The following is a 22,629-nucleotide window of genomic DNA, read 5'->3' on the forward strand; positions in this document are numbered from 1 at the left end:
GCTGCGCCGGCCCTCGGGGGCCAGGACCCCAGCCCTCACAGGGACCCTGGCCCGCCGCGCCCCGGCGGGGTCGGAGTGAGCACGTGTTCCCTGCATTTGGGGCCTGGAGCGTGTCTGGGACCACAGTTCCCCTCCTTTCACTGCCTACTCCTCCCATTTTCCCTGGTCTGGACCCCTTGGCTGACTCAGCTTCCCTGGCCAGAGGGTTCAAATCCCCGGGGAGAACCCCTGAGATAACACAGGAGAAAATGCAAGATCCCAGAGACCATGGCGGGTGGGACAGAGAGGGAAGAAGTAGCTTTAAATTGCCTGGTTCATGTTTTCCTGTCTTCCATACCCACTGGGGCCTGGGGCCTACCCCAGTGGGTGCCCCTTTTCCCCACAGACCTATTGGTCAGTTGGCAGCATGGGTCCCTAATAAGCTCCCAAGAGACCTGGCAGGGACCACCGCTTCCTGGCAGCCTGTCCTGAAGGGTCCCGGAGAGGCGAGGTCCTCAGCTTCCTGCACGAGGGCTCGGCCCTGTCCGCACACTGGTCCCGGGGCCCAGGCAGCGAAGGTGGTGCTGAGCTCCGGCCCCGGACCCTAAGGGCCCCAGACTTGGAGTTGATTTCTGCCTCCCCTGGCCTTGGGCTGGGAGTTCCTGGTAAGGGAGTGGGTCCTGGCTAGGCCATTAAGGTCCTGGTGCTCCCCTGAGGCCCAGCGAGGCCTCCCCTTTGCATTCCTTTTATAAATTCACTGGCCCGGACATCTGAGACAAGCATGAGGGGAGAGGTTTTCTACCCGGAAGACCCGTGAGCGTTGCTGTCCCACCACGGGCGATGGTGAAGACATCCTCAGAGGTGGACCTTCTCTCTCTGACAGGCTCTGAGCCACACTGTGCAGAGATGGAGGCTGGTGCCTCAGTGAGGGCCGGGGCTGGGGTTGGAACCCATGGGCCCACCTCCCCGTCCGGGGCAGTCCAGAGGTTGGCTCTGGAGAGAGAGTCCCTGGTCCTACCTGTACCCCGTGGCAGCCCAGGGGTGCTCTGAGGTGACCACCTCTCACAAGCACTATCTCCTGGGCGCCACTCAGCCTCCTGGGGGCACCTTCTCCCTCTGGTTTCTGTGGGGCTCCAGCAGGAGCGGTCACACTGAACTAACTCCAGAGTTCCTTATCCAGAAGGGCTTCCCGGAGGTGGTGGAGGCCAGGGCTTTCATAGGATGGCAGGAAGGCAGCTGGGTCTGGACAGGATTCCAGGGGCTGCATTTGTCCAGGTCACCCCTGCCATATGCCTACTCGGGCTTGGCTGTGGGGTCGGGGTCAGGGGGAGGAAGAGCCGAGGGGGAGACAAAGGGGGTGGATGAGACATCGAGCTGGCCTGTGGAGGGCTCAGCCTAGGTGGGGAGACAAGCTCAGGCACTGAGAAGGATGACAGGGGCACCTTCCAAAAGTGTTCTGGGCCCCACAGGATTCCTCTGGGTCTGTGGGCCGGTGGGCCCGAGGGCAGGTGGACACTCTTGTGATTTGTGTATATGGAGGTGTGTCTGGAAAGGCTTCTTGGCCGAGAGGCTGGTGCATAAGTTGAACAAGGCTTTGAAGGTAGGAGTGGGGACATCTCTCCTTGGGGTGGGTGGAGTTTTGCACAGGCCAAGATGGAGAGCCTAGGACAAGAGGCATCCAAGCAGAGGGGCTAGCATGAGAAGGAGCCCGGAGGGTGGAAGATGCCGTGCATTTTTGGGGAGCACCCTCGGTGGGGGACAGTGTCTCACATCAGTGCCTTTGGCCTCACCCTGCCAGCAGCAGCTCTTTTGTCCTTGGAGCCCCTCCCTCTGCTCACCACCTCCTAGGCACCTGTCCCAGTGACTTTGAGGGTACCGGGGGAGCTCGAGATGCTGCTTCCATCTTTGGCAGGGCTGGAGGGTATGATCCCTTGCCAGCTGCTCTCCAGGCTCGCCCCCTCCCCCTGCCCAAGCTTGGAAAGGATGTGGCAGGGAGGACCAGTGTCCCGTCTTGGGTGGAGGGAGGCTCAGCCCCATCTCCAGCACATCAGTCATGCTCTCAAGGCCCAAGTCCCCTCCCCATCCCCTGGCTGTTCTGCAGAGGGGGCTCCTGGCTGTGCTGGCAGGACTTCGGTGTCCAGGGTAGACCCCCCTCCATAAAGGAGTGAGGTCCCAGAATCCTGAGGGGTCCCAAACCTCTGCCCTGCACGGATGCGGGCTGATGGCTCTCTGGGAGCCCTCTACAGATCTATTTTTATATGGAACTTGTTCACTGGACAGAGGGAGGTGGCCTGCAACCCTCCGGCTCCCCCATCTGAGCCCATTTGGGAAGGGAAGGGGCTGGTGGCGGGGGAGGGGGTGGTTCCTTTGACTAATTCTGGAGATGTTTTTATATTTCGTGGGTTCTATATGCAGGACAAAGTAATAAAAACTTGTCTGTGATATGGTCTCTCAGTGACAATTGCTTACCCATTAAGATCTTATGGGGGGGGGGTTTCCACCATCCCCCACCCACCACGGGTTGTCTCCAGAGTGCGTGTCTGAGGTCTCTCTGTGTAGACATGAATTGAACGGCCCTTGGCCACGAAACGTCTCCCAGTCTAGGGAGGGTGGCCTGGGAGCAGAGAGAAGGAGGTCTCAGAAGTAGTAAACCAAGGAAAGCTTCTCCCTAGCAGGTAGCACTCGGGCGGTGGTGCTGTTTTCTGAATTAGACAGCACACGGGGAGGAGAGCGGGCTGGGTAGGCACTGGGGCGAGGAAGGCGGGAAATGACGCGCTTGGTTTTAGATGTGTTTGAGGCGTGCAGGTGGAGAGATGTCTAGGAGATGGGTGGGTGCTGGGTCTGGAACTTGGCACAGCCATGGGCTAGAGACAGAACTCTGAGAGCCACGGTGAGAAGGAGGTCGCCCTGGGCTAGCCCGGGAGCTGAGGGAGCTCTGGGGCAGTCTGTGGGTGAAGAAGAGTAGGAGACAGAGCCTGAGGGGAGTGGTGGAGAGACGCCAGGAAGCAGTCAGCCATCGAGGCAAAGGAGCAGTGAGTGCGGATGTGAAATGCAGAGAAGCTGGGGGAGCCTGGCTGGGGGCAGCCGTCAGGGGCTGTTATCTGAGGCTGGGCTGTTCCCAGGGAACGCAGGCTTGCTTCCCACCTCCGAGCTCATCGTCCCACAGTCCCTGGGGCTAGAAGTCAGAGATCCAGGTGTTGGCACGATTGGCTCTTCCCGAGGACTCAGGGAAGGACTCGTCCCAGGCCTCACTGCCGGGCACTCCGCTGGCTGCCTTCTCCCTGCACAGGAGTCGCCCCAGACTGGCCCATCCGAGGGACCGCACTTGAACTTGACGAGCCCTGTAAAGACCCTGTCTCAGAATAGTGACTTTCAGAGGTCCCGGGGTTAGGACTTCCACACAGGAATTTCGAGGGGACATAATTCAAGCCCTAACAGTGGCCTTAATGGTGGGGGGCAGAAGCCAGGTGAGAGGGTTGAGGGCTGGAGTGTGGGAATCTTTTGGGACCAGTGGCAGAGGGAGGAAGGCGGGTTAAGACCGTGACGGGGACGGGGCGGGAGGGGATGCAGGCTGAATGCTGGAGCGCCGCCTGAGGGCTCACACGTGTGCACGCTCCGGCACGTGCGTGCACACACACACGCACCTGTACCTCGGAGCCCTGGCCATTTCCGGCTTACAGGTGCTTCCGCTCTCCCTGGACCGGGCTGTTCGTGTTCACAGCTTGGAGGTGTTGTATTTATTTGCTTAGTCAGGCCAGGGGGAGTGCTTGGGGCTGTGGCTGGGACAGGGCAGGGTGGATAGGGGAAAGGGGATAACCCCCCTTTCCTCCGTTCCTGTGCTCAGAATCAAGTGACTACCATTTTCTGGGACCGAAGGAGCACATGGTCCCGGCTCCTTGATAAGGCTGGCTGGAGAATGTTGCTTACCACGTTTCTTCAAATCTAAGATGCCGTTGAGTGTGAGATGCACCACGATGAAAACATCACAGCCAGTTCAACTGTGTCACGCCATCTGGTCGGAAGATGCATCCCAATTTCCGAGACGTTAACATGTATGAAATGTACAGCTTCAATAAATGAGTTGTGCTGTACTGGGACAAAGTGCCTTTCCCTGCATTAGTCCCTCCCAGGCAGATCCAGGAAGCGGCAAACTTGCCCTGCCCGGGCAGCTCTGCGGGGACCCAGTGTCCTGTAGAGTGGGGAGCAGACCAGCGGGCACCCTGCTCTGAGCAGGCGCACCTGTGGGACAAGCCAGGGGGTGCCAATTCAAGCAGGTTATCCCGTTCAGTGAGTCACTTCTTCCCCAGCCGGCAGAGGGAGTCCGTTGGGGCCGTCCAAAGTGTGGCTCTCTGGAGGGTGGCCTCAGTGGAGGCAGAGGCGGAGGAATGGGGGACCCCCACCAACATTTCACACTGACCTTCACACTGCCCGCACACAGTAAGTGCTCACTAAATATACGATTAGCAAGGTGTAAGGCAGCAGGTAGACGTGCAGTATGTGGTGGGGGGTTGGATGAACATTCCCGGCAGCAGGGCTGCTGACGGTGTGACCTGCTGTCTGGCCATTCAGGGAACCCAGCTCCTAATCTGTAGCGCACACTAGGAAGTTAGGACCTCACGGCCTCATGGGGGAGTCAGTTAAGTAAACAGCATGAAAAGCACAGCCATAGGGGTAAATCCTAGGTGTTGTGGGAGTTCAGTGACCTTCCGTCCGGCCTAGTCCCTGGGGAGATGCAGAAGGCCCCGTTGGGGGGGTGCGGGGGGAGCCGCGTGGTGTCTACACTACCCTTGCCAAGCATGACTGGGTTCTGGACTCAGCTCTTCCCATCGCCCCCTTCACACCGTCCAGGGCTCTGGTCCAACTGCTCACTGTAAGGAGCCCTCTCGTTCAATTCCTTGGTGCCCTTCGCCATCTTGACTCAGGCTTCTGCCAGTATCTTGAAGGAACCCGGCCGGTCTCCTCAGGGTTCCTCCCTGGTGCCTACCAGTATCTTGCGGGCAGAGTATGGTTATCTCAAGCCTCGCTCCAAGCAATGTGCGCTAAGACTGCTCGTGGACGTTGAGGAGAAAAACTAGAAAACCAAAATGAGATGTTTCCCCACTGCAAGTACCTCCCACCCCCTCCCAGACAGGCTGCACTTTGCCCCTGCCCCTCCCGTGACAGTCTGCTGGGGTGTGGGGAAGAGAGCTGAGACACCGGACCTTTGAGTCCCATTTTAAGGGGGATAGCCGTGGACAGTGTCCTCCACCTCCACCCTGATGGCCCTTAGCTCTTGGTGGCATGGGGCCCTGAGAGTTAACAGCTGGGGAGCTGGGCTCTCCCCAGGATCTTGGTGCCAAGGGCGTCTTCTGGCCTCCACCATCTGCATCATCTGTGGATTGGAAGATGCCTACTATAGAGACCGCGAGATCAACTAAGGGAAAGAGGATGGCAGAGTGTAGAAGGCAGGTGCAGATTATAGCAGAGAGAGGGAGGGAGGGGAGGAGCTTGTGTAACCGGGAAGGTGATGCAGGTGGGGAAGTGGGGGCTGGGGGGAAATGTCCCATCCTGTGATGAGGGAGGCACCCGAGCCAAAGCAAATTGGATTCTAGACTCCCCTGGAGTGCAGAGCCCAATGTGACCCCAGTTCTGATCACGTTCTCTAGCGTCTCCAATGTCTCCCATTTCTGAAGCCTCAGGGATGATCTGCTAGTAAAACCTTCAGCACGTGTGTCATGTTGTATTTTAGGTGCGGGTCAACAGCTGTCAGTGTGTGAAATTAGAAAGGAAAACACTTCCCAGAGCTTGTGCACACGTGGGCGTGGAGACAGTTTTCCATCACATGCAAACTCATTGGTGGGAATGGGGATCGCAGTTCCTTTGAGCTACAAAGTGTGTCTGACGCCGTGAATGAGTGACACTTAGGTGAAGTCCTACCATTCACACCCCAAGAACTAGCTCTTCGTAAGAATAATTTAACCTCTTTGTAAGGCCGTACGTTTGGAATTCTTTCCACGGGAAGCCCCAGGTAGGGCTTCTGGAAATATCAGGAAGCCTGCAGGGCAAAGAATGAACCCGGTATTTATCAGAACTCTAGGGCTCTTGGTGGATGCCTCAGGTGCCCTAGTGAAGGGGAGGACTCGGTGCCCCCTGCTCCCTTCAACCCAGAGCAACTCTGCTTTTCTTCCGAATACTTCATCTACACAGCAGAGGGTACAAAGTAAATTGCCTCCCGGGGTGAGGCATGTAACAAAGGGAAGCGATCTAGCAGGGGCTGTTTTGAATGGGGAGAGGATTCTCTAAGGAGAGCTGCTCTCAGCTCCAGCTGGCTGTGTTACCAGATCTTATTTTTTGGAGGCTAGCAATCATTTTTGCAAAATCTCACAATTTTAAAATTGTAACTAATTTGAAAAAACAAAATCCAGTGAATGTATGTCTGTTTGGTTTGTGCGCTGGCAGTAGAATTTAAATTTTCTTTGCGACATCCCAACTCTGATAGTTCAGCCCATGCTTTCAATTCCGGGATGGGGAACTCATTACCCTCCACGTCCGCCCCTTATATGGGATGAAAGACTCTCGATCTTCATCACATGACTGGCATCTATTGGGCACCTGCTACATACTACACATGCCCTACACCTGGGCTCATTTAGGCGGTGGTGCTAGTGGGATAAAATAGGGTGAGGATGTCTCCGGGTCAAGCAGGTTGGGTCCTAAGTGTTTCCTTGATGCCAGGCTCTTCTTGACACCGCACCAGAGGATAAAGGAAAGGGGAGAAGCCTCAGGTTTTGTGACGAAGTCCCTTGAAATGAGTAACCTTTATTTCAGAGCTGCCACTGACCACGGATCCCGCCCCATCCATCAGTGTCAGTGCCAGATGAAAGGACTAGATAATGACCCATTCTGCTCTTCTGCCATTAGGTCCATGTGGAAAGAATTTTAGGCAGGCAGATCTGCCAGAGCTCTGGAACTCTGGGAAGTGAGAAGCACGAAAACTGTATTATCTGTGCTCCTGCTTTGTTCCTGACCAACAAGTCTTGACTCAGTGGGTGAACTACAGATAGCCTAGATTTTGTCCTCCCACATGTCAATTTCTTGTGAACAAAGGTGTCAGGGGAAACCTACTTGGGATAGGTTACCTATGGCCTGCATGTTGGGGCGAGGGGTCCCTTCTTCATGTATCAGAGAGATTCTGCTACAGGAGAGGTTTCTGTATCTTCTGAGGGAAGCAGTTGCTCAGAGCCCCCCACTCCGACAGCTTCAGCTCCCAGACGGCCTCTAGTCTAGGTAGCGCAGCGTGGAGAGGACAGAGAGGCTGAATATTGATTAAAAACAAACCAACCCACAATTTATTGAAAACGGGTACCTTTCAGTAGCCCTAATTACAACAGCTTAAAAGATGCCATTAATCAGGAACACAATATGCACAAAAGTCTCAGGAAAGGAAGAATAAAACAACTTGAAAGGAATACAGCTGCAACAGGACTGGATTGCTAGAAGGGTCACAGAGCAAAGTGACACGGAGTAGAACACAGAGCCACACAGGAGAACACAGGGCCCTCGAGCATGGGGCGGGAACTCCTGAGTTTCCGTACTTTTGGACCACATCTCATGATTCGTCGGGGCGGAGGTGCAGGCTGGAGCACAGGGACCATGGGGTGGGCTCTGAGTAACTAGCCGATGCCCGAAGCACAGGCCAAACACGTGGAATGAGGCCACCAGGCAATTCACACCTGCCCCCCAGTGAACCCCGTAAGAGGAAGTGCTCTCTGCGAAGTCTGTGGACCTGGCAGGGACCACTGGACCACAGAGAGCTTAGAGATAGTTTCTCTGCAGCTGGTCACGTAAAACCCTAGACTAAACTAAGCCCTAGAATTCTCTTATCCAAATTCCTACCATCTAGAGAGGTAGAGGTGCCAGACGTGGAAGCTGCCTCCAAACCAGTTTTTGGTCTTCGGTAAAGGGATAAATACAAACCCTGGTTCCACAAGTCAGCTTGGAAAAAACTACTGCGCACAGCGGGTGTAAGATCCTGAAGCCCCACTAAGTATCCACCACCGCAGAAAGCAGGGCTGGGGCCGGGCTGAGATGGGCTCTGCTGTGGCTACTGCTGGGACACGTCCCATTCTGCTGTCCTGTCCCCATTTGCATGGTTCCTCCCAGCTTTCTGGGTCTGTCCTCCTATGGCCCAGAGCTCTCACTGCTTTGAGCCTAAAACTCCCAGCCTCAAGCAACACAGAGCAGAAATGCCAGATGTAGAGGGTTCTCTGAGGAGGGGGAGCAGGTGGTCTTCCTGGGAACCTGAGGTTCTCTCCCACCACCTCCCCTGAAGTAACAGCAGGACGGAGAGGAGGCTGGGTTACAGGAGGCAGGCGGCAGCAGCTCTGAGAGCAGGAAGGAGAATTCTGCCAGGAGAGTGATAGGAGGTTTCGACTGCATGGATGCAGCAGGCAGTCGGGTTGGGAGGCGTGAACAGCAAAGCTTAATCTAACCGATGGGGGAGCAGTGTGTCTCCCCGCTTCCCAAATTCTCCCAGAGGAATACCACTCCCTGCTCTGGAACTTCACACTCAAACAAACAGTAAGCCTGAAGGGAAGAAGTCTCTTCAGGGTCCCGGAAGTGCCCGCAGAAAGTCCATCCTGTCAAGCTCAGTTTCTTGGGACAGCAGCCTCATTTGTGAGTCCGTATGCTGCTGCAGATCTGGGCAAGGCGGCTCTACAAAGGAAAGGGGCAGGTCACTGAGAGAAAAGGCCACTGGCCACGCGTGCCTGGTAGCCACTTGACAAGTCACCTCGGGGGGACCCCGGATTTGGGGTGGGCAGGTCCGAGTGGATCTCAGCCCTCTGCGCTCTAGCTGGATCACAAACTAAGTAACTGTTCTGAATGCCCACTCCTCATCTGAACGCAGGAGTAAAACAAGACCTCAGATGAGCCAGTCGAGCTATGGGTGCAGACGAGAGGATGAACGTCACTGGATCTAGGCGGCTAGGTATGTGTGGGCCCTTGACACCTGGCCGTGTGCCCTGGATGTACACTTCACAGACTCCCCCCGAATGGGGGTCCCATCCACCGCCCGAGACGGTGCTGACTGGACCACGGAGGCCCATCTGACCAAAGCAGAATCAATTTACTTTCCCTCCTGAGAACTGAAGGGGCGACAAGGAGGGGAAAGTCAGTGCTGGGCATCAGAGCGGCGAAGTCAGAGTTGGGAGTGCGGCTGCCGGAAGTCACAGGCAAGCTAGTATTGAAGGAGAAGGAGTGGGGACCCAGAGCCCCCTGGAGGAGGTTCTCTGCCGAGAGGGAGGGATGGAGGAGCGTCGGAGAAGCGCATGCGTGGGCTTCAGACAGAGAGGCTACGGGAGCACCAGAATGGAGCTCCACACACTGCTGTCACTGACGGTCCCACAGCTCCAGAGGCTTGGCTGTTCAGCGCGGTCTCTGGTTCTGCGGGACTCCTCGGAACAAGCCCCTCCCTCTCTCCCTCCAGGAAGCTTCCCTCCCTGGCAGTCAACCGACTGCCCAACTGAGGCAGAAGTCTGAGTCTGCAATGGAACTTCTGTGGCAGCAGCCCGGGGACGGAAGCGCTGCGAGGTAAGGGGGAGAACAGCTACAGTCCCTTGGGGGAAGAAGACAGCACAATGCTAAATGTGAAGCCCAGGCGGAAAGACAATCCTAGGTACAGCTGAACTGAGCAAGCGGAGGGTTACGAGACTCACAGAGAGTTTCTTGATGTTTCCCAAGGCCTCTGGGTCCAGCTGTGCGATGTCCATCCTCTGCAAGTCACTAGCCAGCAATCGCATGCTCTGTGTGGAGAGCGGGATGTGCTCAGTTGCCATGTCCCCTGGGGCAGGACCCTGCACCCAAAGGCCCAGTGTGCCCAGGGGTCCCCTCGATATCCTGCACTTTGGGCAGGAGGATGGGGGCAGGCAAGGCAGTTAGGAGAGGTGCTTGCCCTGAGGAGATAACGACAGCAGTGCCTCTCACTGGCCCTCGGCTGGCTCACCCGGGGACTAAGGGAAGGGACATGAGCTTATAAGTGCCCTGCAGACACAACTGAGGTACACCTTCCCTCCCTCCCGGGAGCTGACGTCTGCAATTTGCTCCACTCAGCTCAGGGCTACTGGGCTCAGCCCATGTCAGAACCCCTCTGGCTTTTCCAGAGTGGGAGACACAGTTCATGCTCCCCTTTCTAGAGCACACACCCTGATGCTGCCTTCCTCTGCACTCCCTGTAGGGTCTCCCTTACTGTCTGTGTTCCTAGACTTGACTGTGAACCTATCTTGACTACTGAACGCGTTCTCAAGAGCGGGAAGCACGTCATCTACACCTGGGGGAAGCCACAACACAGGTGGGCAAATGTCAGCTGATGAACAAACGGAACATGGAGCTGGGCAAGGATCCCAACCTGGGCGAGAAAACTGGTTCTGAGTCCTGCGGAAGTGTGCGCATCAGGACCCATGCAACCCAAAGGACTGTGGGGGTGAGAAGTGGGTGATGGGCCAAGGAAAGAAATGTCCAGGGAGCTGCGCGTGGTGGCCCAGCCGTCCTGTGAGACGCTCACCTCTCCACCGCCCACCGGCACCGTGAGGAAAATCTCTTTGCTGTCAGCAAGAGGGCTGCCATTCGCGGAGACATTGTAGATTCGCTCTCTGGCTGCTGGGGTCCGTAGGCCCGGGGTCTTGAAGACCCTGTGAAGTGGGAAGATCTCTGTCAAGATGGCTTGGCAGAGTGAGTGACACAAGGCGCCATGAGCTCTTCCAACCCCCATCTGGCCTCAAGCTGTAGTTTTCAAATCCTGCATTTCTAAGAAGGCGAGTTCTAAATTTAGGGCAAAAAGTCTTTTTAAATAGTAATGACTACACACAGCTGGAGAAGGGAGCTTGTAATGATCAAACACGCATCTAGCCAAAGTCAGTTCTTATCCATGGAAATCTTAGGTCCCAAGCTCTGCATGGACACCAGTCATCCATCCATCCATCCACAGAGCCAGAAATAAACTATGGTTAATGCACTTCCAAGAGTGGCTAAGTGCTTCCAGCAAGACGAATTTTCCAGGGTCAAAAAAGGAGGATTCAGAGATTACATCATTATATTAATTCCCAAATGAACTTTCTCAAGACAGTTAAAATCCTGCTACCTGTTTTTCTCTAAATGTCCTTTGCTTTGTTCATGTGAAAAAACAGTTCAAGAGTGGGAATTAAAAGAAGTCTTTCTCCCTCCCTCTCCTCACCCCAGAGATTCTGACTTTCAAATCCTTAATGCCTTCCAGAAACATCCTCTGTATAAACACAAATGGGATCACTTAGGACACGCTGTCATGCAGTGCACTGGGAGGTGCCCGTGGCCACGACCCTGCTCCATCAGCACAGAGTCGCCTCTTTCTGGCCCCAGAGCATCTCCTGTCCAGTTGACCAGCCGGTGGAAGAGATTAGCTTCCAGCCTGGGTCATGTCAGTCTCCCCAGCATGACGTGGTGCCCATCCGCACTCTCACAAAGGGTACAGGAGAGTACCTGCCCATTTTGAAAAAGGCTGAGCAAGAGTCACCAGAGGCCTCCTAGTCCTCAGAGGCAGAATGTTCTCTGCCTCTCATCAAATAAAGACTTATTCTGTCGCTGGAAACAGGTGAACCTGCACTTAGGGGAGAGGCAGACGCTCAGAAGCCCAGAAGCTACCCTCTTCCAAGGAGCCGTGTTTTCCCACTAGCTCTTCTTATGGACGGAGGCGAACTGGTGGGCTCCCGTCAGACGTAGGGGCTGCCCCCATTACTCACCTCGAGTCAAACCTAGGGGTCAGGCCTGGGGTTGGCTTCACCATAGACAACTCCAGCCGGCCCACAGCTGGGGTGACAGTGTTATAATGGCTTGACCTGCGGGTAAGAAGTGGCCATTAGGGGTGCCTGGGTGGCTCAGTAGGTTAAAGCCTCTGCCTGCAGCTCAGGTCATGGTCTCAGGGTCCTGGGATCAAGCCCCACATGGGGCTCTCTACTTAGCAGGGAGCCTGCTTCCCCCTCTCTCTCTGCCTGTTTCTCTGCCTACTTGTGATCTCTGTCAAATGAATAAATAAAATCTTAAAAAAAAAAAAAAAGTGGCTATTACGTCCACAGGTCACACATGGAGGGTGCTGACCATGTGGCTACGTCCCGAGTGCCTCGAGTACACCAGCTCGTGCAGCCCTCCCAACAACCCGAGACACACAGCTGTGATCCTCGTTTTCAGCCACAGAAACTCGAGTGTACCAACTCCAGCAACTTGGCCAAGATCACAGAGCCAATGAAGGGGGAGCCAGAACTCTGAAGCTGGGCAGAAAGCCTCCAGAGTCCGGCCTCTGAGTCAGGCTGACAGAACAGGAGGAAGGAGACACCTTCTCCACACCCCGAGGGTCCCTCAACCAGAGCTCCTGCCCTCTTGCTAGGCAGCCACCACTGCTCAGGGAGTGTCCTTCACAGACACACATCTCAGCCACTACTTTCTAAGCTTCTTAAGATGTACCCCCCGTCCCGGCCCAAATGGTTCAGCAGGGCCCAGCATAATCAGTTCAAGTCCACGGTGATTCTTTACTGATTAGGAAACAGGTGGACCATCTCAAGGAACAACTGTAGGTAGGTAAGTCACTTTGTGACTGGCCCCGGGGTTGGGGTGGGGCAGGGGGAGGGGGCTCTGCACATGGGCTGTCAGGCAAATGCACAAAATATACAATGCTTATGATAGGTTTCTGGTTCTCACTCTCCCTGCTGGGATTAAAACAAACAAAAAAAGGTGGGGGTGGATAGAGAACATGGGCAGAACTGGAGAACACGTTGGGTCAGATCATTTCTAGAGGCCCCTCCAGCTTGGAGATTCAAGTTCTGCTTGAGCACAGGCCACAAAAACCCTTGTACCCCGTCTCTGCCGTGATGGATGGGGCTCTCCAATAAAACCAAAACACACGCAGACATTTGGAAAAGCCGTCACCTTTTGCTTTTGCCTTTTCCTTGTATGGACTGGGTTCTCTTCTTGGATGGAGGACACCTTTTGACCTGGATTCACAATCAAATGACACTGTGGTTATAAGAAGCCCCAAAAAGGGGAAAGTGAGAGCGGGTAAAGGGTAAGGAAAGGAGGGGAGGGGGGTCAAGTCTGGAAATGTGAATTGATGAACATGAGCTCTATCTCCCAGAAGTAAGTGCTGTAGGTAACACGGAACATGGCTGGGGAACTAAGGACGTCCACTGCCTGGGTCTTCAAAGTGGACGGTTTTGGCCAAGATTAAAGGTAAATCTCTTAAACTGACTGTAGCCTGGCCGGCCCTCAACACTCCCCCATGCAATGCTGTTGTGAAGGTCACTCAAGCCATCCTGGGGTACCCAATCTTCCCCGCTGCTCTGGCTGTCCCTACACAGGCTGCTGCGTAAGCTCCTCTTTCTAGCTTCCCTCCAGGTACCTGTCCTCAGCCTCCCCCTCCATGCCCTCCCTGCACGACCTCATCGATGCCCATGCTAGGAGTCAGTGTGCCTCTCAACCTCCTACTTCTCCCTGAACTTCAGGCTGAAATTCCAGAAAAGGATGGACTCCTCGACATGTCGGGTAATTAGCACCCCGGCTGCTCGCCTTCACCTGAACCCAGCACCCTCTTGTGGGCCGCCTTCCATGGATGAGGGGCACCTAAGCTAGAAACCAATCGGGTATCCCTGCTTCCTCCCTTCCTCCACCAGTCCTGCTCACATTTGTCAAAACTATCCCTTCTGGGGCGCCTGGGTGGCTCCATGGGTTAAAGTCTCCGCCTTCAGCTCAGTTCATGATCCCAGGGTCCTGGGATCAAGCCCCGCATTGGGCTCTCTGCTCAGTGGGGAGCCTGCTTCCCTTCCTCTCTCTCTGCCTACTTGTGATCTCTGTTAATAAATAAATAAAAATCTTAAAAACAAAACAAACCATCCCTTCTCTGTGTATAGCACGAGACTCTCAGTTTCAGAATTACAACAGCCTCCCAAATGGCTTCCTTGTCTCTGGTTTTTCCCCTCGTCCATTTGTCACTCAGTGTGACCAACCTGATGAAATGCAAACTTCTGAGCTCAGCACACAAGGCCATTCATCTTCGGGCCCTCCTGTAGGCAGATCACCCACAGCTTATAGCCCTGTCATCCCCAGTGGCTTCCTGTTCTTTAAATGGAACTTGAGGGAACGTTCCTATCTATCTCCTCCTGGGCTTCCCTGCCCTTTCTTCTTCAGCTAGTGAAATCCCCCTCACTTTTAAAAGCCTGGGTGCACCCTAAGCGGGGAGGTAAAATTTGATAGCTTCCTCTTCGGCCTTCTATGTGCTGTGTACCCACTTCTCTGAGGGCTTTCGTATGAGCCATTAAAGCGGTTCTTCTCTGTGAAACAGTGAACTCTGGTGGGTTGGAGTGGGGTACGGGGAGGTCAGGTATTTTTGTGTTTCCCTGTCCCCCGTCAGCTCCCAGCCCCAAACACAAGTGCCTACTAACTCTTGAAGTTTGAAGATTCTTTTTCTTATTTTCTTCTTCTTCTTCTTCCACTATCATTTCATCCAATTTCATTATCTTTCGTGCTGTAAGAAACAGTTTTAACAGAATCATCTTTCTCATAGGAGTAAATTTTCATGCATTCATGTTTCTTAGAGGAAATAAAACGTATGAAATCTTTGGCTGTAATCAAGAAATAGACTTTGAATATAAACAAGATGACTTTTTTTTTTTTTTTTTTAAGACGGTTTAGAAAGAGAAAACTAACCAGACTGGCTAACGAAGCCCACATGATGCCCAGTATTCCACTGAGAGCGCAGACGCTGGACTCAGCTAGACTCGAATGTGAGGCCCGGTCCTAGCACCGCCCAGGTCATGGGGCTTTCACTGCACTGCCTCAGTGTCCTCATCTATAAAAGGGAGCAGTCACTTCATAGGGACAGTGAGACCTGGAAGGCGCTCCGCAAGAACAGCATCTTTGTTATTTTTGTTCCTATTTCCCCAAACACTAGAATTGTGCCTGTGAGTGTTTAAGTGTCTGTGGAATGCATGAACATAGAGCCCTTTTGACAGTACAGGACACGTGTCATAAGAATTATTATTTATGGGGCACCTGGGTGGCTCAGTGGGTTAAGCCTCTGCCTCCGGCTCAGGTCATGATCTCAGGGTCCTGGGATCAAGCCCCGCATTGGGCTCTCTGCTTGGCAGGGAGCCTGCTTCCCCCTTTCTCTCTGCCTGCCGCTCTGCCTACTTGTGATCTCTCTCCCTCTGTCAAATAAATAAAATCTTTAAGAAAAAAAAAAAATTATCGGGACGCCTGGGTGGCTCAGTTGGTTAAGCGGCTGCCTTCGGCTCAGGTCATGATCCCAGCGTCCTGGGATCGAGTCCCACATCGGGCTCCTTGCTCCACAGGGAGCCTGCTTCTCCCTCTACCACTCTGTCTGCCTGTGCTCACTCTCTCTCTCTTTGACAAATAAATAAATAAAATCTTAAAAAAAAAAAAAAGAAAAAAAATTATTATTTATTACAATATTATTATTTACATAGATTAGAAAACTTTCTAAGCACTACAGCTGTTTAGTGATGAAAGTTAGTGTCTCACTGCTAACTCTGTACTGAGCCAGACAATCTTGAGCAGGGATTCCAGAGATAATTCAGGCATCTGATCATGGCGGGTAGGGTCTCAGATGGGACAGCTTTTTAGCTTTTTACTTTCTGACACATTAAATTATATATTTATTTATTTATTTTTTCCTTTTTGGAACTAGCTTACAATGTAGACAAAGCCCAATGGTCAAGAAGGCACAAAACCAAGTTTTACTGTTGGTTGACTTGGATCCTGGTGTGTCTGTTCCCAGGGGTGAGATCAGAAGACCCCTCCCCCACCACTTGAGCAAAATTGTGGAATCCAGAAGAGAAATCAGTATTCCCCAAATGTGGAGACAACCCAAAGTGAACTAACACACTATAAATATGCGGCCAAGGATCTCCAGGAACACCCGAGCCCAATTCTGTCGTAATCTCACCAAGGCAGCACTGGAGTGTGACACTGGCAAAGTGAAAGCTCCTGTTCTCTTCATACTACGAGGTCATTCGATGGAAAGCAAAATGGACTAAGAACTGGGCCGTGTTTCTGGCCCTCCCCAGTGGAGAAGTGCCCTGGTCAAGATCCAGGCCCTAGGTCAGGCCTCGCCTCACAAGATGTAGATGCACTGAGCTATGAAAGCTTAATGACAGTGGCACAAAGTCTGTAGTAGGGCTCATCCTGTCCCTGCTCCATGATGCTCACGGGTCACAACCGCGTTTCCCAAACATATTTCCCCTGGGACAGCATTTCTCAGAGTGTGGGGTATGAGGGAGGGATGATTTTCCGCAGCAGGTCACTGAGTCCAGGAACGTGGAATGGCGCCCGGAGGATACTGGTCCTTTCACAATTCTCTCAACCCTTCTGATCACACGGGGGTGCCTTGGCGGGCCTCACCATGTCCCGTAATGCCTCTCAGTCCTGCCACCCTCTAACTGGCGGAGCCAGGGGCAGTCATGCTTCCCACACAGCTTTTCCTCTCCTTCTACTCTCACTCTTGCTCCCACAATGGCCAACAGTTTGCTCACTATCAGTCCTGCATACAATGAACTCAATGCAGCGGCCAAAACCACATTATCGGATTTGCAAGACGGAGGACCAGGCATTAGAGGGAAGAGCCCCTACCACTGAGGCCTCTCTGAGCTGCCGGCCTGCCACCTGGCCTCCACTCTCCCAGTTCAACAAGGGGTTTTGAAAAGTACTCACTTTTGGCAGATTTCAAGGGTGTCTGAATAGCTTCTGCTGTTAGTCGGTTTATTTCTGTGATATCCAGGTCCGCCTGTTGCCAACACAGCCAGAAAACACCAGGCATATTCCATCAAATATGGAGAATATTTTAAGACTCAAAACAATTAATTTCAAAAACATATTCTTTATTACTTACGAGACTGTTACGTATTAGTTATAACATGGTATTAGTGAGCTCCTATAAATGCACTATACAACCCAAGAGCTAAAATCTTGCTGATTACTTGCTTCTAGCTCTATAGTCTTTCCTGTTCTATTTCCTTCTCTTCCCCCAAAGGTGACCACTATCATTGCATAAGCATGTTTGTGTGTGGGTTGTTTTTGTTTGTTTGTTTGTTTGTTTTTTACAAAGGTATACGTGCTTAAATAATATTTGGTTTCGCTTCTGCTGCTTCTGGCGTAGTTTGTTTGTTTTCACTGTCATGTAGCATCCCACTGTGTGACTCTATCACAATTAATTTCTCCAATCTCCTGTCAACAGTCTTTTGCTACTCTAAACAACTTCTCCATGTGTCTGATGCACATGTCCAAGTTTCCTCTTGGCTGTATGCTCAGGGAAAGTGGTTGCACTTGATTATGTCCCGTTGGCAAACAATACAGGTTGCTAATGACTCATGTTCTCTGCACTTGGTGCTGTACTAGACTTTTCTCTTTTTAAAAGTCTAGAGAGTCAATAAGGTTTTCTGTTGCACCCACAGGCCCTTCAAAAAGGCTTCTAGTCATCACCATTATAATTAAATGTGCTCCCCGTGGTGACTACCTATGTGAATGAGAATAGCTACGAGCAGGCATGATTCTCTGCCTTTTCCTGCAGGACACATGTAAGTATTAGAGGAGGTGTTACAGACTAGGGATGACAGGTTTCATCTCCAGACTGGTAGGGAGTCCGGGGAGTCCTCGGAGGAGCATTCTGAGGCTGTCCAGTCTTAGCAAGAGACAGTGCTGTAAGAGCTTAGTGAGGTCTGGAGTGGTCGATGGAATGGATAGTGGCCAACTAGGTGCCGTCTCTAGAAACAACTTGCACGTTATGAAGGTGTCAGTGGTGGCAGGCCCCTGATCATCTTTGTGCAGAAGAGTTAACAGGCCTAAGACTGATATCCTTAGAGAGGCTTATTTGCATGGATGGGCTTGCGTCTTGCATGAGAACTTGGATTTCAGGATTCCCACCATTCCCTGGTTAGAATGGCTCTCTGGGCCTAAGCTTTGTACAAACAACATGGCTTATGCTGCATACCTGTTTTCCTCCCAGAAGTCTGGAATTTTAGTACATGCTAGGCAGAAGATGCCTATGTGACCAGCCCCCAATGAAAATCCTGGGTATTGAGTCTCTAATAGGCTTTTCTGGTAGACACTGTCTCACGTGTGTTGAATTAAGGTGTCACATTTGACTCCACTGGGAGAGGACTCTTGGGAGCCTACGCCTTGTTTCCTCTGAACTTTGGCCCAGGTACCTTTTCCCTTTGTTGATTTTGCTTTATATTCTTTCACGTAACAAATCATAGCTGTGAGTATGACTATATGCTCAGCCCTGTGAGTCTTCCTGGGAGTGGTCTTGGGAGACCGCCACATACCTAATCATTATGAACTTTTGTGCCAAAGTATCATTCCTTTCCTGAGTTCTAACGCATATTAGCTAAGGCTACAATTCTCTTGACTTGGTGTGATGACACCGGCTATTTCATATTACATCAGAAGCTCTCTGATTTGTAGTTCTTTATGTCTGATTAATTAAAATGAGGGTGATGCATTAGCTAACAGGTATAATTCATCTCAGAGGTAAGTCTTTTGAAACATCAGATCTGGGTGTGTGGAGGCGGGAACATGTTACAAAGAAAGAAAAAGCCAGAACTAAGAATGTTTTTATTAGCTCTTGATTTTACTTTTCAGTGATCTCCACTCCTCTCCTGCAATATTCATCTCCAAACTCTTTTTTTTCTGACTGAACAACTGGCTCTGAAACACCTTTAACTTCTGAGGCAGGTGGAGATCTGCCATTCAATGCTACCATGTACCCTGTGTAGTCAGGTCCCTTCAAACCCTGAGATTCCAAGAGATCCTAATAACGCAGAGAAGGAGGCAGATTTTTGGCTTCACTCTGTAAACCTGATGAAGGTTATAATAAACGACTCTCCAGACAGATAACAAATGCATGTATGTATGCGCATTGTTTTTGTCTGATTTTAGAGTGCCTAGGGTCTCTGTGAAGACCATTATGGACTAGTTCCCAACACTGTATAACAAAACTTTCTGCAAGGGTAGAAATGCTCTATTTCTGGGCTACCAATATGTAGTCACTAGTCATGTGTGGCTAGTCAACATTTGAAATGTGGCTAGTGTCTCTGAGGGACTGAAGTTTTAATTTAATTAATTTTAATGGATTAATGATTTATTTAATTAACTCTAATTGATTAATTGATTAATGGTGGCTATTGTACTGGACAGTACAGATCTAAAATCTAAACTCTTTATTTTGCTTCCTCATCTGACTGTCTTCAATCCTAATGCTGATGCTGGGATGAAAGAGGTGAGAGAGGGTGAGGAATCCTAAGAGTCCCAAATAAGAGCGAAGCTTCTAGAGGATGACGTGATAAAACAACAGTCTCGGGACACCTGGGTGTAGCAATTGGTTGAGCGTCCGACTCTCAATTTTGTCTCGGGCTGTGATCTCGGGGTGGTGAGTTCGAGCCCCATATCTCGCTCTGCGCTCAATGCGGCATCTGCTTGAGTTTTTCTTACCCTCTCCCCCTCCACCCTTCTCTCTCTCTCTCAAATAAATAAATCTTTATAATAAAATAAAAATAAAACAACAGTCTCTGACACCTAGCAGACCAGGCCGTCAGGTAATGACCTAGGGGCTTAGAGGGACTGGGCTTGAGGCTTTTGCTTTGCCTGAGAGATCAGGGCAGAGAGCCACAAGGAACCTGCCAAAAATAGAACGCCTCCCTCTGTAGAACTTAACAGTATTTGGGCTTCACAGACTCAGCCTTTGACAACCACAGTTTTGCAGTTGGCACAAACAGGTCATGTCCCCTAGGAGCCCTCTTCCATGGTAAACACCCACTGGTTGGATTTTGTGACGGGATTAAACTTAAAAACTAACCACGGTTTCAAAATAGGACAGGTCACTTACTGTTGCGGCCTCTTCCAGTGCCTGTTTGCTTCCTCCAAGGGCTTTAAAAAGAACATTTTATTTAGTTACTATCAGATCTTAATGATAAACCATCTTCCCATTAGCTGTCTAAAACTGGACCAGCCCTGGCTTCAACACTCAAGGCCCTTTGTAACCTTGTTTAATTTTTCCCCACAACTGACTGGCCGCCTTATAGCATATTCTAGGTCCCACCACACACAAGTCCTTATTTCCCAGATGTGCCACCGTCTCCCGTGCCTTTGCCCCTCCGCGCTTATTATTCCCTTTACCGGAAATGCACCTCTGCACCTGGCAAATTTCTAATTCATCTTTCGAAACTCAGTTCAAACCCAAAAGTCTTTATTTTTCTATGACAACAGGTTGCGGCAAAGTGCTGAGCTAGTTGCTCAATTCTCATCATACCGAACAACTACTCAGAGCTGTTTAAAGTATCCCCCCTCCACCGCCTTGAACTAAACTCCTTGAAGACAGTTTTGGGCAAAAATATGGCATAGGGTAGGTATGTAGCCAGTGTGTGTTGAACGAAGAGGTTTGTGCAAGATTTAGATGTAGAATAAAGTTAGGTTAATCCTCCTAGAAACTCTCATAGTGTCCTGTAGAACTGTTAAGAATTCACGCTTTGAACCAGACAGAGTGCTTAGGTTTAAACACCCTCTGCTACTAACTAGCTTATGAGACCTTGAGCAAAGTAACTAATCTCTCTGTGCCTTAATTCTGTCACCTGTAAAAGAGTAGCAATATTAACAATGAATACCTTTGTTGTGAACATAAAGTCAGTTAACATGTGTAACACACTCAGTACAATATCTGTCTAGCACATATAAACATACAGCACTAGATAAATGTACCTACTGATCCCTACTCTTTCCCTTTTCTGGTACCTACGATTTTGACTATCTAATCACATGTGCATTTTTAAAATGACCCTCTTCTACTAACTTGTAAGTTCCTGAGGGTAGGCAATGTCTATGTTATTTCCCAAAGCACTTTCAGCCCGTAGCACTGTGACTGAGACATGCTCAGTGAATATTTGTAGAAATGTGCAAATAAAAGGGCAGGTCAAAGAATCATTAAATATCTATTATTTGAACAGAACATGCATTTCTATTCAGGAAGGAGCCGATGTAATAGGTAATAATAAGGAAAATAGGAAAAGTAAGGGTAACCCAGCGGAAAGGAAAGCCTCTTGCATGTCCTTGGACATTTAACAGGGGAGTGGAGAACAGGCTGCAATTTTTCTCCAGCCAGAAAAACTTGAGCCCTTGCATATCACAATTTGATTTGCTCATTTTTTTAAGTTGCCAGGTTCCGTAAGATGCAGAAAGCAGTGCTTAGGGGTTATCCTCCCATCTGAGCTCTGGTAACAAACCAAGTTATTCTTTTATTCATCTTTATTTATTTCTTTAAAAGATTTTATTTATTTATTTGACAGAGATCACAAGTCGGCAGAGAGGAGGCAGAGAGAGAGGAAGGGAAGCAGGCTCCCTGCGGAGCAGAGAGCCCCAGGCCGGGCTAGATCCCAGGACCCTGGGATCATGACCTGAGCCAAAGGCAGAGGCTTAACCCACTGAGCCACCCAGGCGCCCCTTTTATTCGTCTTTAAATGATTGTATAATATAAAGAGAGAGTGTTTTGTGACACATGAAATTCACAAAAAATTCACATTTCCATGTGTCCATAAGTACATTTTACTTGGACACATACATGCCCATTCATTACAGCTATTTTGGACTTAGAACAGCTTGAGCTGAGTAGCTGCAACAGAGAACCTTCCGGCACAGAAAGCCTAAAGTATTTACTAGACAGTAAATTCTCCTTTAGAGAAGACATTTGCCTACCTGGGCGGTGTGTGTGTGTGTGTGTGTGTGTAGATGACGTTAAGTTCTATACACAAAGGTAAAGCAGGGAAGTGAGATACGGAGCGGGGGGAAGCGGTAAGGCTGCAATTTCCTAAAGTGATCATGAGGACTTCACTCAGGCGACCACAGAGGCGCCCCAGGGCCGAGGTCTGGGGGGACGGCAGCAGCTCTTACCGAAGTAGTCTAGCCAGTTCATCTCGCGCAGCGCCTTGGGGAGCCGCAAGATCTCGATGTTGTACAGGTTATCCATCTCCTTGAGGAGGTTCTGCCTGTCCGACTGAATTTGCTTGGATCGTATTTGCACTGCGAGAGGGCAGAGCCGACAGAACACGGGTCACCGGCCGGTGAACGGGGCCTGGAACCCTGCTGCCCGCACCCCAAGCCACCGGCACCCAGCGATCGCCCCGGGCTCCGCCCCTACCTTCGCGGTCGAAGTCCCGAAGAAAGGAAGCGAGCTTCCGGCTCCGAACCGAGTTCGTCTTGGCGACCCGACTGCCGCCCTTCCTAGCCGGAGCCATGGCGCTTGGGCGGAGGCTGAGGGGAGCGGGGGATGCAGCCACTGGGAGGTCAGCGGCCGAGGTCGGGGAGGGAGAGTAAGGGGGCCGCGGAAGAGCGGGAAAGGGCGGACGGGCGCCCCACGGAGCTAGTGGGGGCGCCCTGCCTTTGAAGGCCCGAGCATAAAGGTGTCGCGAGGCACGTACCTGCGGGTCGCCAAACGGGTTGAGAAAGACCTCACCGCTCCAGCTGAGGGGAGGGAGCAGCTTCGTGCCTAACCGGACGTGCGGCCGCCGCCACCAAATTCAAACTGCCACAGGCTGACGAATGAGAAGTCGCCGTCTTAGGAGGGTCCCACAGCATCCAATCACAAGGAAG

The 22,629-nt window shown here is 51.5% G+C and overlaps 1 protein-coding gene across 2 annotated transcripts; it reads right to left on the reverse strand.

Moving 5' to 3' along the window:
• Nucleotides 1-7,282: 7,282 nt before the first annotated feature.
• CDCA8 (cell division cycle associated 8) lies at nt 7,283-22,568 on the reverse strand. Of its 2 annotated transcripts, XM_080799925.1 has the most exons (11): nt 22,458-22,558; nt 22,178-22,290; nt 21,931-22,059; nt 19,877-19,917; nt 16,705-16,777; nt 14,418-14,500; nt 12,910-12,974; nt 11,730-11,825; nt 10,520-10,646; nt 9,675-9,761; nt 7,283-8,673 (listed from the first exon to the last, which is right to left on the reverse strand). In XM_080799925.1, the coding sequence occupies exons 2-11, from the start codon at nt 22,272-22,274 to the stop codon at nt 8,629-8,631; spliced, it is 843 nt and encodes a 280-aa protein (XP_080656051.1). In that variant the 5' UTR covers nt 22,275-22,290; nt 22,458-22,558; the 3' UTR covers nt 7,283-8,628. The 2 variants fall into 2 exon arrangements, with proteins under 2 accessions (XP_080656051.1, XP_080656050.1); XM_080799924.1 differs by having other exon boundaries at nt 22,178-22,568.
• Nucleotides 22,569-22,629: the final 61 nt, after the last annotated feature.

Source organism: Martes martes (genome assembly GCF_963455335.1).
Source record: "Martes martes genome assembly, chromosome: 4".
Taxonomy (NCBI): domain Eukaryota; kingdom Metazoa; phylum Chordata; class Mammalia; order Carnivora; family Mustelidae; genus Martes; species Martes martes.

Coding starts and splice junctions, on each gene's coding strand:
- CDCA8 (XM_080799924.1), bottom strand. CDS start 22,274: ATGGCTCCGGCTAGGAAGGGCGGCAGTCGGGTCGCCAAGACGAACTCG. Junction 22,060..22,177: donor TCGGGACTTCGACCGCGAAG/GTAGGGGCGGAG, acceptor GCCCTCTCGCAG/TGCAAATACGATCCAAGCAA. Junction 12,975..14,417: donor AGAATCTTCAAACTTCAAGA/GTTAGTAGGCAC, acceptor TTGTGAATCCAG/GTCAAAAGGTGTCCTCCATC.